This window comes from Mytilus edulis, chromosome 13 (genome assembly GCF_963676685.1).
Source record: "Mytilus edulis chromosome 13, xbMytEdul2.2, whole genome shotgun sequence".
NCBI lineage: Eukaryota > Metazoa > Mollusca > Bivalvia > Mytilida > Mytilidae > Mytilus > Mytilus edulis.
Window position 1 is genome coordinate 49378381 of NC_092356.1, and position 14668 is coordinate 49393048.

The window sequence follows — 14668 nt, forward strand, 5'->3', positions numbered from 1 at the left end:
CGTAAATCAAATTATGTAGGTCCTGAACTATTTCAGGAGGTCCTCATGCAATGATTTATAGATACCCTGAATTCGAATTATGGCGGTTTTGAAATATTTTAGAAGCTCCTTGTAGACACAGACTATTTTTTAATAAATTTCCGCCTTACATATATTTTTTTTCAATAGACAAATGTCTAAATATCTTCGTCTCAGTTTTTTCTCTCAAGTGAACCGATAAAGGTAATGACCCTTTACGTAGATGTAACATTGTGTTTCTTAAGAATTTTGTGGGTGACCTTAAGGTGGTATGGGTGTCTTCCTCCATCTTGGATTGTAAAAAACAGAGAATCAAAGGTCCAGATTTTCCATCAAGTTAGCAAAATTTGATGCAGGAATGCAGATGTTTAATGTACATTTTCATTTAAAAGTACCAATTTATAAGAATATAACTTCTAAATATTGATATTTTTGCAAATGTTAATTATTTTTGGTTGTTTTTATTTATTTATTTTTAAATTGGCATTTTAAGGGGAGGTAACTCTTAAAAAGTGCATTTTCTGAAGGATTCTGTATGGAATTTTCCTATTTTGTATTTTAGCCGGAAAAAACGTACGGTGACCCTATCTTTTCTTTTGATATTCTCAAAGCAGTGTCTGAAAGCTATCTTTTCCTGAAGTATTTAACAATTCTATCATTTTGTTTAGTTTCTAATCACAAAATGGTGTTTTTTCCTGTATAATCCATACAAAATGTGTCATTTTGTCCCGTCCTGTAGCTTGAGAAAATGCGCGGTGACCTATCATTTTTATTATATTTTTCAACATGTATCAATAGATACAACGTTTTGGCAAAGTATGAACAAATTCTATCATTTTTATTTTAGACTCCCATACCACCTTAATTTCTAGTAAATCATATTATGCATAGGAATGCATCAAACAAATTAACTATCTATTAGAGGAAAAATTATCATGATTCAAGCACGACATAAACCTTGAATTGCATTATACATGTCGATGATATATAATAACTAAGCTAGCCATGCTATCGAGTATATTATAGAAAAGATAAATTTTCCGATTTTAAGGTTAGATTATGTATGTCAACATTTTGAAGGTAACATAAAGATTAGAAAAGTGATGGCGTATTTGTTAAATGTTTCGATTACTGAAGTTTTAATTGGAATAACTGTCGGGCTAATATGCTGGCTTTGGATGAGATCGCGGAGGCCAGCCGATTTCCCCCCTGGACCAATACCACTACCACTAATTGGAAACGTACATCAACTTTCAGGTGGAAATATTGTGAAAGCTTTTCGTAGACTTCGAAAAGAATATGGTGATATTTTCAGCCTTTCAATTGGGTCATCTTGGGTGGTAGTTGTTAATGGAGCCAATGATTTACGTGAATTGTTGCTTAAAAGGGGCGACAGTATTTCAGACAGGCCAAACATTTTCATTTTAAAACTCAGGGATAACCATGGTAAGAATACTTTCAATTGATATGTTATTGGGTGTCTTTCTATGATGTAATGTTACACTATTGTTTCAGGTAAGGGTGAAGGAATGTACTAATTAAAACGTGTAAACCCGCTGCATGTGTTTGCATCTGTCCTAAGTCAGAAACCTGATGTTCAGTGATTGCCGTTAGTTGATGTGGTTGGTTCATAAGTGTTACACGCTTCTCGTTTTTACATCAGATGACCGTGAGGGCATTTCAATGTAATGCTGCCGGCACAGACATTTCTCACGTGCCCATCGTGACTTTCGTTTTTGACCGATACCCGATTGCAAAATAACATTCCTTATTGTTTCTTATATAATATCAATTTCATCAATAAATATTCATGAATATAATTTTTAAAAACATAGATAAATGATATGATTAGAAATATTATCAGATTATTACATAGCATTTTTCATATCGCATGTATTATCAGCCCTAGGTTCAATATCAGCCCCAGAGCCGAATGGCTCGAGGGCTGATATTGACCGAGGGCTGATAATACATGCGATATGAAAAATGACATGTTATTTATTATGATCTTTTTATCATATGCTTCAACAATAGAGAAAAATAACAGATTCATATATTGAATACAGATCCTTGCATGTGGTTCCCAAATAGAAGTTCAAAGAGTGAACGTTCACGAACGTCGGACCCCAAATTTAGTACATTCGATTTTATTTCTATCATATGCATCAAAAGAGAAGAAAAACATTTTAATATGGACGAATCGACAAAAAAAATCAATTTAACAATCTACATAATGAACACTGTTTGGAAAAGTCAAATTGTATAAAAGTTGCTTTCTAAATTATGTTTGAAAGTTTTAAAAATGCATTTATTTTGGTTTTTTTACACAATATACTTTCCACTATCCAAATAATTGTTTTGTACACTACTTTGTGATGTTTTTCACTGAAAACGTAGCATTGAGGTGTATTTTCCGGAATTTGCCGAGTATTACCGGAATGCCATGCGATAACGTTACGGAAAGGCATGTGATAACGTTCGAAGCATGTGATAAACTTTTCATATCAGCCCGCTCAGCACCAATTCGAAAAATATGAAATTTACGTTAATTTCATGCTATTATCATACAGTAAAAATCATATGTTATTTAGTCTAAGTATATGATAAATATATATATTATATATATGTATCAATAACAAATCATTGTGTTAAGGTTTATGTACCCTTCTGTAGCCATTTCTGTACGAACTTTTCAAACTTCAATTGCATCAAAACTACAGATATTATGAATAATAGAGATAGGCCATTTTGTACTTATTCCAAGGGGAAACATGATGCAAAGCATTATTTTTTAGTGTTCCATTGCATTTAATTAATTTCAAAGGCTGTGGATTTTCTATAAAAATCATGATTTATTTGCCACAAAGTCCTCTTTTTCTATCAGATGCAATGAAACAGTTAAAAATAATGCTTTGCATCAAGTTTCCCCTTGGAACATGTACTAAATGGACTATCTCTATTATTTATTATATCTTTAGTTTTGATACAATTGAGGTTTGAAAAATTCGTACAAAAATGGCTACAGAAGGGTACATAAACCTTAACACATGCGGAAGAACATCTCAAGAACGATTTGCGGGAAAATATGAATGTCTGCTCAAATCCAATCTATTAGAAAAATCGAAATATTACCGTGAGAAGAGTGTCCACTATGCACTTGCCCTTTACTATTATTAGAATAGTAGAATAAAATAATATACAAATTGAGGGAAATTTTATTTATACTTGTAACTGTTATATACAAATATTAATATAATATAACAACAAACCAGCCGTTAGTATACTGATGTGTATAACTTCAATATAATAGTTATTACGGTGCTGTTGAATTTCCTGTCATTTATTCATCATCCACGCACGAACTTGTCTCAGAAAAAAATATATTTATGTACCTTAAGCTCACTTTCTGGTATAGAGTTGTGATCATCCACAAAAACTTTATCGGCCGATATTCAGTACTTCAGCACTTTGATCTATATAGATTATACTGTTTGTTTTTTCGTTTGAATGGTTTTACACTAGTAATTTTTTTTTGGTCCTTTATATCTTGCTGTTCGGTGTGAGCCCATGTTCTGTGTTGAGGACCGTACTTTGATCTATAATGGTTTAATTACGCACTAGTTTGGTTTACTGACAGCAATTACGAGGACATTCCGATAAGTAAACCACTATCACTTCAATCGCTAACATTCGTTTAAAAAATGTAACTTGCATGTTGGGGTCTGATAAACTTGTCAAATTACGTTTCACCTCAAATACCTTGTAAACATGATGTTTTGTTCGCAATTCAAAATATGGCTACAATTCAAGAAAAAGGAATACTTGAAAATTATTTGAATTATTTCTATACTCGGAGATGATATATTTTCCAATTTTAAAAGGAGATGTGTTCTCACTCTACACCTTCCATTGAATCCGACACTGTTTACTATGTACATAAGTAATTTGAACTGTTTTACTTTTTGATATATTGGTCTTATAACCTAAAGCTGCAGATTTATTTGTCTCTTGTGTATAGATGTCTCATTGTCACTTTTCCTTATTTAAGATAGATAGATAGATTCATACATCGAATTTACAATACTTATCTTCTTCTGTATGAATGTTTTGGATTTGTGAATATTTGAATATTTGTATAATGTTAAGACAGTGAATATATTTACGTATATTTACACTTGCGATTCCAACCCATCCAATGTTTTGTTTACTAAAACTACATTTTGAATGTACATAGTTTAACTCTTTCAGGCATAATAGCATCAAACGGCACAACATGGAGACAACAACGGACATTTGCACATTTAAAACTTAGAGATTTTGGATTTGGAAGACGTAGTTTTGAATCAAGAATTTCAGAAGAGGTTGATATATTTCTGAAATACCTGGATGATTTAAAAGGAAAGCCCTTTGATGTCTCTGAAAAATTAAATATCAGTATATCTAACAACGTCATGTCAATAATAATTGGACGTAGATTTGATTACGATGACCCAAAGTTTAAATACTTTATTGGCTTACTTACTGCAAATTTCAAGAATGCAGCTCTTGCAGGGCCACTGTACTTCTTTCCAATACTAGCAAAGCTTCCTGGTGATATGTTTGGCGCTAAAAAAATCGTTGATATCTCGTTTAAGCTTAGACAATTTTATAGGGATGAAATCGCAGAACACAAGGCATCATTTGACGAAAACAACATCAGGGACTTTACAGACGCCTATTTGAAGGAAATAGCACTCCATAAAAATGAAAAGGACACAACGTTTACAGGTATATAACTAAAGTCACCACGCTATTTTTTTACTAATTTGATACAGAATTTTTTTTCTGAGACAATGTCTGTGGGTAAAACATAGTTTTCCTTACGTAAATGCAGAAATCGAATGCATAACTAATAATTAACATATATATAGACAAGAACGGGGTTTTTATCGGTACCTCGAAGTTAATTTACCCGTAATATCTGGATAAAATTGACAATAGAAAAATGAGGAAATGCGTCTAAGGGACAGCAACCCAACCGAAGAGCAGAAAACAGCACAAGGCCTCAAATGGAACTCCAACTCAACGAGAAAATCCTGCACTTGGAGCCGAGCTTCGGCTAGCTGGCTCCAATAAACAATAATGTGTATATACTTATTTAGATTTCTAACAAGAAGCTATCAAACCAATTATTTTCACTAGTTATACACAATTTGTAAACTTTCTAGTGAATGCCCAGAATACAGAAACACAAAATGCATATGTTTAGTGAATTTAAAAAAAAGAAATACGTCTTTTCCTTTTCAGAAAAACAACTGATGTGGCTGATATCGGACTTTTTTGTAGCGGGGACTGAGACAACTTCAACCACACTCAGATGGGCTATGGTGTTTTTATTAAATAACCCCAAAGTTCAAACTAAAATGAGGAAAGAGATTGAAGATGTCATTGGAAGCGGAAGACCACCGCAGTTATCTGATCAGAAAAACCTTAATTATTGTGTGGCGGTTATTCATGAAGTTCTGAGGCTAGGAAATATTTCTCCAACTTCCCTGCCTCATAGTGTTTCAGAAGATGTCTTCTACAAAGGATATAAAATCCCCAAAGGTGCTATTGTTATGCCTATGTTAGATTCTGTCTTGTCAGATGAAAGCAACTTCCCAAACAGCCACGAGTTCATACCAGAACGATTTATCGATAACGATGACAACTTAGTGGACTTGGATAAAGTTATCGCGTTCTCTATTGGTAATTATACTATTCTATATTGTAACTATATTTTCAAATAAGTTTCATACTCGCCACTTAAAAATTAAAATAATTTAAAAGTTTTATACTCTCCACTTGATAATGCATAAAGTTATCGCGTTCTCTATTGGTAATTATACTATTTTATTATAACTATATTTTCAAATAAGTTTCATACTCGCCACTTAAAAATTAAAATAATTTAAAAGTTTTATACTCTCCACTTGATAATTCATGGCAGTGTATTGTTCTCATTATTCGTCCCGTGTTTTAACAATAAAAACAATAAATATATTAATGTAGCAACTTCCCTCGTGGGGGCCATGATTGGGGAATGAAATAAAATAAGAATCCCCATTTTTTTTTTAATTTCAAATTTAATTATCTTTGTTTATTTTTTTTACTGATCAACCATTGTTAAGATTTATATTTTAACCCATCAAGTCTGAGTTCTTGTTTGTTGTTTGTTTTAAAGTCCATTGGAACATATTAATATACATACTCAGTACTTTGACCTATAATGGTTTACTTTTTACCCATTATGACTTAAATGGATAGTTATCTCATTGGCACTCATACCACATCTTCTTATATTTTCTAACATATATATGTGAATAAACAAACGAAAAAACACCCAACGCGGACTATTTTATGACAAAATAATTAACGAAAAACAGCAGCAACAAAAACCACTAAACTACTAGCTTGCCGCGTATTCATTCTGCTACCATGAACTATCCAAGACCTTATTTTGTATATGGTTATACATTCAAAACGGTTAGATCTTCAAATGGAATATTCAGAAATTGTTATTGATGAGATTCCGTTTATTTTACTTTTTCAGGCAAGAGAAATTGTACTGGAGAGTCTTTGGCGAGAATGGAACTTTTCCTCTACTTGACTTCTCTTATCCAGAGATTTGAACTGGTACCTCCAGAGGGAGAGGACCCACCTACGTTAGAGGGATTTTATGGAACTACCCATAGTCCTCTACCATTTAAACTCAGGGTACTATCCAGACACAAGTGACGATCAGGATATTAACTAAACTGTCGAATACTTTTCGTACTATTTTTAATTAAAAGTTTACTCGAAAAGTTATTTTTTATTATTAAGTGACTATGGTGAATTTTGCAAACTGTAAAAAAAAATCATACATTGGAATTATTTCAAGCTCATTCCTATGCATAGAATAGAATAGAATATGTTTTTTTTATTTCCCAAATTAAAGGGCCCATAAAGGGCATAAAATCAGATACAATTGATTTACATAATTGGTAACAACAGTCAACAACAATAATAGTCACATGTAAATATATGTTTTATAGTATATATATAAGCATTGGTCAGAATCAGAGCCTAAAACAACATATATATTGTGAATAAAAGAATAAAATTACATTATATGCATTATTTCTCAAATCATTTACTTGATTTAGTGTCAATATTCATACCTGATCTCCTTAATTCAAAACAGTCACAAATATAACAGCCTTTTGTATATAGATAGCGTATCCATCTTTTCCAATCAACTCTCTAGTTAGTTCACACAGGATTGTTTCGAATACTTGAAATTAAACAGACCTGACCAAAAATCTTCAATCAACACACAATTGCATTAGTACTATAAAACAAGATACAAAAGAGGGATGAAAGATACCAGAGGGACATTCAAACTCATAGACCGAAAACAAACTTACAACGCCATGAATAAAAAGGAAAAAGGCAAACAGACAAATATTTAATGATGGTCCAAATTTGATATTCGAGACACGCACATGAAAGTGCTATGAAAAATAACTTGCAATAATTATTTTTATCGACAATTTAAATATTGATCTTAAGACATACAAATGGTGCAAACAGAAATATAAAATCTAGCAGTAACTGTAATCAACGTTAAGAAAAAAGGGACAAGAGACAACACAGGAACATTCAAAACTCATAATTGAAGTAAAATAGACAAAAACGGTCACGCCATGGCAAACATCGAAAAAAACCATGAAAACGACAAAAATAGTTCATAAAAAAACTAACTAAAACTAAGCAATACTTACCGCAGCAAAGATTGTGAGAGATCTCCGATGATCTGATAAGTATGCAGATCCTGCTCAAAGTGAAGTGAAGTGCATGGCACCCATCATGTTGCTTATTGTTCAGAAAATTTGGTGATGTCGCAATCGAAGATAAGAGAAAGAGATTGTGATTACGACAGTTTGAACATTTTTGTGGTCATCAATGACCAAGATATTCCATAAAGGCCAACCAAATCGTCATGAAGTATTTAAAATTTTCGAAGTGACGACATTTATTTTACCACCAAACCTTGATTGAATAGCATCCTTGTAAGCGGCAAGCTTCTTTCAAGGAAATCATGTAAGTAAACATATGATCTAGAATATCGTATCAACTGGTAGATATATATATTCCATATGCAGGGATGTTGCTTCATAGAAATAGAAAATTCACTGTTAGGAATCTGAAATCTAACTTTTGTCATAGTTTTTTGTCCATTATTGTCAATTTCTTGGTGTAAATCAAGATGCGAGATAGACTTACTGTATCTGTGGTATCCTTTACTTCAGGTTCGAATGGGTAGATGGAACCAAACTTTGAATTATATATGGAGTGGATATCTTCTAGATGACTGAACATGAAGTTACTGAATAATGATAATTAAATAACAGTGGAACAGATAATGAAAACACAAGTAAACAAGAATGTGTCCTCAGTACACAAATGCCCCACTCGCACTATCATTTTCCATGTTCAATGGACCGTGAAATTGGGGTAAAATCTCTAATTTGGCATTAAAATTAGAAAGATCATATCATAGGGAACATGTGTACCAAGTTTGAAGTCGATTGGACTTCAACTTCATCAAAAACTACCTCGACCAAAAACTTTAACCTGAAGCGGGACGAACGGACGAACGGACGAACGAACAGACGGACGAACGGACGCACAGACCAGAAAACATAATGCCCCTCTACTATCGTAGGTGGGGCATAAAAAGATTATTTCAGGGGCAATAACTCCAAAGCAGATTAACAGTTTTCACCTTGTCAAAGACAATACTGATATAAATTGATGAAACAAATCAAATAAAAATCTGGAAAAATTGTACAGGGAAGAGTTCTTACAAAACCAGAAAAACACCTGGTATTTCTATTTTCTCTGCAGCACATTGTGCATGGACAAAAATCAAAAACCAATATTGGTGCATTATCCTAATGACAATCTAGGGATTGGATATTTTATTAAGTATTATGAAGACCATAAAGTCTTCCAATAGTAACAGGTTTGGGAAGGTTGAAGCTCACAATGCCACAACATTCTGCATGTGTCTGTCCCCAGACAGGAGCCTGTAATTCAGTGGTTGTTATTGTCCGATTTTTTGTTTATTGATTGTTCTTAGACCCTTGATTTTTATGGTTTTAATTGTTTTACATGTTGTCATGTTTGGACCTTTTTAAGGATTGGGTTTTGCTTATGTTTAAAGATAAGGTGACTTAAAATTGCTTTTATCTACTTAATTTGGTCTCTGGTAGAAGGTTGTCTCATGGGCAATGTTACCTCATCTTATCATTTTATATCTGTCAGACTAATGCTGTATGCACATCTAATGGATTTATTTGGTAGATTTATAAAACTCATTGATTTAGAAATGCATGGGCGAGAAAAAGGCTTGATCATAACTCCTCTTTTCATCCTGTTTGATCTAACTTGAAAATGTTCCTACTGTTGTAACTACAATCCTGTATCATTTTCACCTACATGATCTACTGAATTAAATTTGTTAATGGTTTTGTACTATCATGAGCAACATGAGGGGTGCACATGTTGAGCAGGATATGCTTACCCTTTAGGAGCACAGGAGATCAACCCCAAATTTTTGGTGGGGTTTCATCATGCTTAGTCCTTATTTTTCTATGTTGTATTTTGTGTACTAATGTTTTTCTGTTGGTGTTTTTCTTTTATAGACATAGAGTTGTCAGTTTTTTTTATAAGTTTGAATGACTCTCTGGTATCTTTTGCCCCCTCAAGTGGAAAAACTGTTTTTAAAAACACTTGAAGTATAAAATTACATAACAAGTTTATCTATGATTTTAAACAATGACACTGCTATCTTTTCTCAATGGGATCAAATCAAGATAAAATGGAAAATGTTTTATTGTTTATCTACTACAAAATGATGTTGATACAAAATCTAACAAAACATCTAAAGGTTGTTTTCAAAGTTTATAATTATTGTAAAAAGTTACATCAGTCACCACTATTCCAAATGGTTAACACTATTTTCTATAATATTAAAAAAATGTGTTTATACAAAGTATGCTGGCTTCTTCACATTTATTCCATATTCGGCTAGAGCAGGGGTTAAATCATCCATTGTCAAGGTCAATCTCTTATCCTGGAAAAAGAAATGAAAAATTTATAGACACATTACATATTTGTTTTTTTTTCTGTATTATAACGTTATTCAGTTCTGGCAATACATTCTGACAACAATCAAGTTATATAAAAAAGGTTGCATATGTTAAAATATGTTTAATCTTTTTTTTTTCAAGTTTAATTAAATGACTTATTATTGATTGCTTTTAAAATTTTCTATCCAAGGTCTTTCTAACATGCTATGCATGCATTCAATGTTGATGACACAAGTGAAATTAAGGCATGCTCACAATGGTTTGCAGAGCAGATATATAAAATGTTTCACCTTGATCTTTTTGGGGTATCATCTTTGAAATAACAAATTATATTTGGAAATATTTTATTCTTGGTATAATTCTTATTGAATTTTGTCGATATATTTCTCTTCTTATTTGTGCTGCATATTAGAATAAATTTTCCAAGTATTCTGAAACAAAATGTCAATTAATGTTTTGCATTTTGTGAACTTAAAACTCTGTGACTTGAAGTATTCTTTGACTGTTTAAAATGTTTAAATATACAAGGTTTGTATATACATCATATTATTGCTATTTTACAAAATGGATCTAACTGACTAATAATTTCCCTTCTCAGCATGTACAGTCGAGTGAATTTAAATTATTGCTTGAAACTAAGGGTGGATGTGCCGGTCGGCAATGAAATTAACAACATTGTCATAGGTAAAATAGCGATAAAAGAGGGACGAAAGATACCAAAGGGACAGTCAACAGATTATCATTGGTCATCTCAACTCAATTGCTTTTCTCACTTCTGGCATACCGGCTCCAGCGAGAAAATCATTCTGGTTGTGATGACCAGGATAATCCATAAATATCTAAATATAAGTGAGTTACCTTTCCTTTACTTTTCGTCTGCCCAGATGATGACTTCATTTTACAATGTTGTAATGCTTCATTGGCTATGTCTGAAACAAACTTCTGTGCTGCTATGGATACCAATCTTGTTCTATAAAAGAGAACATTAGCTTGCTAGTTTACAAAATTTAGTAGCACATTGGATTGGTTATATCTAATACAACCCTCAGAAAACCAGTAGTTAAATAAATTGGAACATAAAGGTATCAATCTTTAACTTGAATTTGTTATAAAAATAATCTACTACTTCATACTTTTTTTGTTTTTTTCAAACTTTTTTGTTTAGAGTGTAACTGATGAATCTTCTATAGATGCCCAGGTATCTGACATACAATATCTTAATCCTTTTATCTATGATGAGTTTTATTATTTTCAATAAAGGTAATACATTTTGTAGGACTTCTAACTTTATAATAATGGTATAACAGACAACTTACATTCTAGGATCTGAAGCTTCAAATCCTGCTCTATTCAAGTAAAAGGCTGTTACTGAATCTGGTATCTAAGAGGAAATAAAAGAACATACTAATAGTTAAATGAAATTAAAGGGAGATAAGTCTCCTTTTTTAGAAAAAAAAAAAAAGCTAAAAAAAAATCAATATTGTTCAGGAAAACCTATTTTCCCGAAGTCTAGGAGTGAATATACATTATTTATGAAGGAAATTGCCCACTTAATCCTCAATCATGGTAACCAAAAGGAAGTAACTACAACTGTGTCAACTGAAACTTATTTATTCTATATTCAGAATATTATGTTTTTTTTAACTCAGTGTGTACCTGTTAATTAGCTTTTTACATGTATTTTTTTTAATTAATTAAATCATAATACAATAAATTTAGCCAATCTTATGTCTATGAAACCTTAATTTAAGATATTATTTTTTGTCATAAACTATGCATTAAAAATTTGGTGCTAACTATCTCATTTTTCATAACAACGTTGTTATTTTTAATTTCAGCAGCAGACATCCTGAAATGCACCAATCAGTTCTATATAAATATCATATGGGAATCAATTAAGCATACATGGTTAACAATATATAAGAATTGATTTTTGTATGTTTTGTATTGCATTTCTTATAATAAAAAAACTTAAGTATATATCATGTATATTAATACAAAGTCAATAGTCATTTTGTGAATAAGAATGATGTAACATTTCTAGCCATAAGAATGTTTGTAGTGTATGACCTTCATTTGACCTTGTACATATTAAGCTGAAACAGCTTCAACTTTCTGTATCAATTCATAAAATATCTTCAGTCATATCTGGAGTAATTTTTCTTCAATAGTTTTTCCAATTTCCAAAACTTTCTGCTGAATTAGCATGATTAAGAGCTTCTCTTGTTCAGAGTGAGAATTATAAAACCCAATGAAAATGTGTTTAATGATTGTAAATCTTACTACTTACAGTTGGTGCATAATCTTCCAGCTGCTGTACAAAATCTGTCAATGGTCCCCCAGCTCTGTTGTCTGATGCCCCACCACTAGGGATCAGGTTACCCTGCTGAGGACTCTCATCTGCTAAAGAAAACAATATCATCCATAAACAAAAACTCAAGCTTCATACTATTTTTTTTTAATAAAAATATATCTAAAATGTTCTCTATGTCTTTATTCATTGTTCATCCTTAAATTACAGAAACAGCTTTTAGCTTATATGATAAAATCAATCCCACAATCTTCACTGAAGACAAAAGTAACTGTATAAAAAAGTGTTGGTACTGATTTTGCAGGTATATGAACATACTTCTTACCAAACTTATAGCTTATATGATAAAATCAATCTCACAATCTCCACTGAAGACAAAAGTAACTGTATAAAAAAGTGTTAGTACTGATTTTGCAGGTATATGAAAATACTTCTTATCAAACTTTAAGCTTATATTATAATATCAATCTCACAATCTTCACTGAAGACAAAAGTAACTGTATAAAAAAGTGTTAGTACTGATTTTGCAGGTATATGAAAATACTTCTTATCAAACTTTAAGCTTATATGATAAAATCAATCTCACAATCTCCACTGAAGACAAAAGTAACTGTATAAAAAAGTGTTAGTACTGATTTTGCAGGTATATGAAAATACTTCTTATCAAACTTTAAGCTTATATTATAATATCAATCTCACAATCTTCACTGAAGACAAAAGTAACTGTATAAAAAAGTGTTAGTACTGATTTTGCAGGTATATGAAAATACTTCTTATCAAACTTTAAGCTTATATGATAAAATCAATCTCACAATCTCCACTGAAGACAAAAGTAACTGTATAAAAAAGTGTTAGTACCGGTTTTGCAGGTATATGAAAATACTTCTTACCAAACTTTAAGCTTATATGATAAAATTAATCTCACAATCTCCACTACAGACAAAAGTTACTGTATAAAAAAGTGTTACTACTGATTTTGCGGGTATATGAACATACTTTTTACCAAACTTTAAACAAAATAAACTCTTCAAATTAAAAGGTCCAAGTATAAGCAAAGGCTGTTTAACTTTTTGCTTCTTGTCAAATAAATTTTTCCCTTTCTTTTAACATGGACTGATTGATAGTTTCCATTAAAGATATAAGCAGTGCTGTGTATTTGCTTTAATGCTGGACAATCTGAATTATTACAACATAACTAGAACTAGAGGCCCTGGGAGCAGAGGTTACAAGATGATACCCTGCCCTCACATAAAGCAATGACAAAGTATACAATTTATTTTGAAAGTTTGGTTAAATGAACAAACTAGATGTATAACATCATATGATTAAAATGTCTGAAAAAAGTTGATATAAATTCTGAGAAATGAAGAGGTTGCCAATACAAAATTGGCACCCTCTGTAAAAATCATTGGGAAAATCAGTGACATATATCATATAATACACTTTTGTAAATATGTCATTGGTAAAATCTATATTTTGTATGTTTTGATGTTAGGGTGAAGGTTGGCACCTGTTAAAACATTTATACTCGCTGCATTTGTTTGCACCTGTCCTAAGTCATGAACCTGTTGTTCAGAGGTTGTTGTTTGTTGATGTGGTTCATAAGTTTTTCTTGTTCTTGTTTTATTTGTACATGTATAATATATATATTAAACTGCTGGTTTAGTGAGAAAAAAAACAAGTATTCTGTTTAGGCCTATAAAGTCCATAAAACAGCTGAATCCATATGGTATTTAATAATATGTAAGGGTCAATGTCAATGAGCATTTGTGTTTACTTGTTATATGCTTTGTTACTTAAATACATTATCATCCAGCAATAAATCAAGTTCATTCAAATGGATATGCTTAAGTTGAAGCTAGTGACCAGATAGAATATACAATGCTTAAACCTTCAATTTATTTTGATTGGTCAACTAATTTAGATTTTCAAACCAAATCTGGGCATGCTAGCTACATAAATAAAGAGATAATGGTTTAGTAGTTATGAATCATATACATGGTAATGAAAATGTTAATACCATACAGATCTACCAACTGCTGCTTCATGTCATGTCAGTCAGATATGAGAAAATTGTAGAAATCACACTCACTAGTTTTAGAATGATTGACCTTGATACAAAACTTCCACCATCACCATGTTAAGTAATCAAGGGACCGTGGTGGTCGACTGGTATTAGTAA

General features: G+C 31.6%; 2 protein-coding genes across 6 annotated transcripts in view; one reads left to right on the plus strand and one right to left on the minus strand.

The window, feature by feature from the left end:
* The first annotated feature begins 876 nt into the window (after positions 1–876).
* On the plus strand, positions 877–7147 carry LOC139500699 (cytochrome P450 2E1-like). Its single transcript, XM_071289514.1, has 4 exons — positions 877–1464; positions 4267–4785; positions 5305–5745; positions 6590–7147. Exons 1-4 carry the CDS (start codon positions 1122–1124, stop codon positions 6772–6774), a joined length of 1488 nt encoding a protein of 495 aa, XP_071145615.1. The 5' UTR covers positions 877–1121; the 3' UTR covers positions 6775–7147.
* A 2753-nt stretch (positions 7148–9900) lies between these two features.
* The window catches only part of LOC139500700 (transcription initiation factor TFIID subunit 10-like), a 78037-nt gene continuing 73269 nt past the window's right edge, over positions 9901–14668 (minus strand). For 3 of the 5 annotated variants that reach the window (XM_071289522.1, XM_071289525.1, XM_071289523.1), the window contains 4 exons: positions 12466–12578; positions 11492–11556; positions 11034–11145; positions 9901–10159 (listed from right to left, as the gene is read on the minus strand). In XM_071289522.1, the coding sequence (XP_071145623.1) occupies positions 10070–10159; positions 11034–11145; positions 11492–11556; positions 12466–12578 (380 nt within the window). In that variant the 3' untranslated portion in view covers positions 9901–10069. The remainder of the gene's footprint in view (positions 10160–11033; positions 11146–11491; positions 11557–12465; positions 12579–14668) is intronic. The other 2 variants (XM_071289526.1, XM_071289524.1) reach the window with 1 other exon arrangement.

What these genes read in the sequence shown, in the direction of transcription:
- LOC139500699 (XM_071289514.1), top strand. Translation starts at nt 1,122, where the DNA reads ATGGCGTATTTGTTAAATGTTTCGATTACTGAAGTTTTAATTGGAATA. An exon ending in AAAACTCAGGGATAACCATG is followed by an intron (nt 1,465 to 4,266) that starts GTAAGAATACTT and finishes TAACTCTTTCAG; the next exon opens with GCATAATAGCATCAAACGGC. An exon ending in AAAGGACACAACGTTTACAG is followed by an intron (nt 4,786 to 5,304) that starts GTATATAACTAA and finishes TTTCCTTTTCAG; the next exon opens with AAAAACAACTGATGTGGCTG.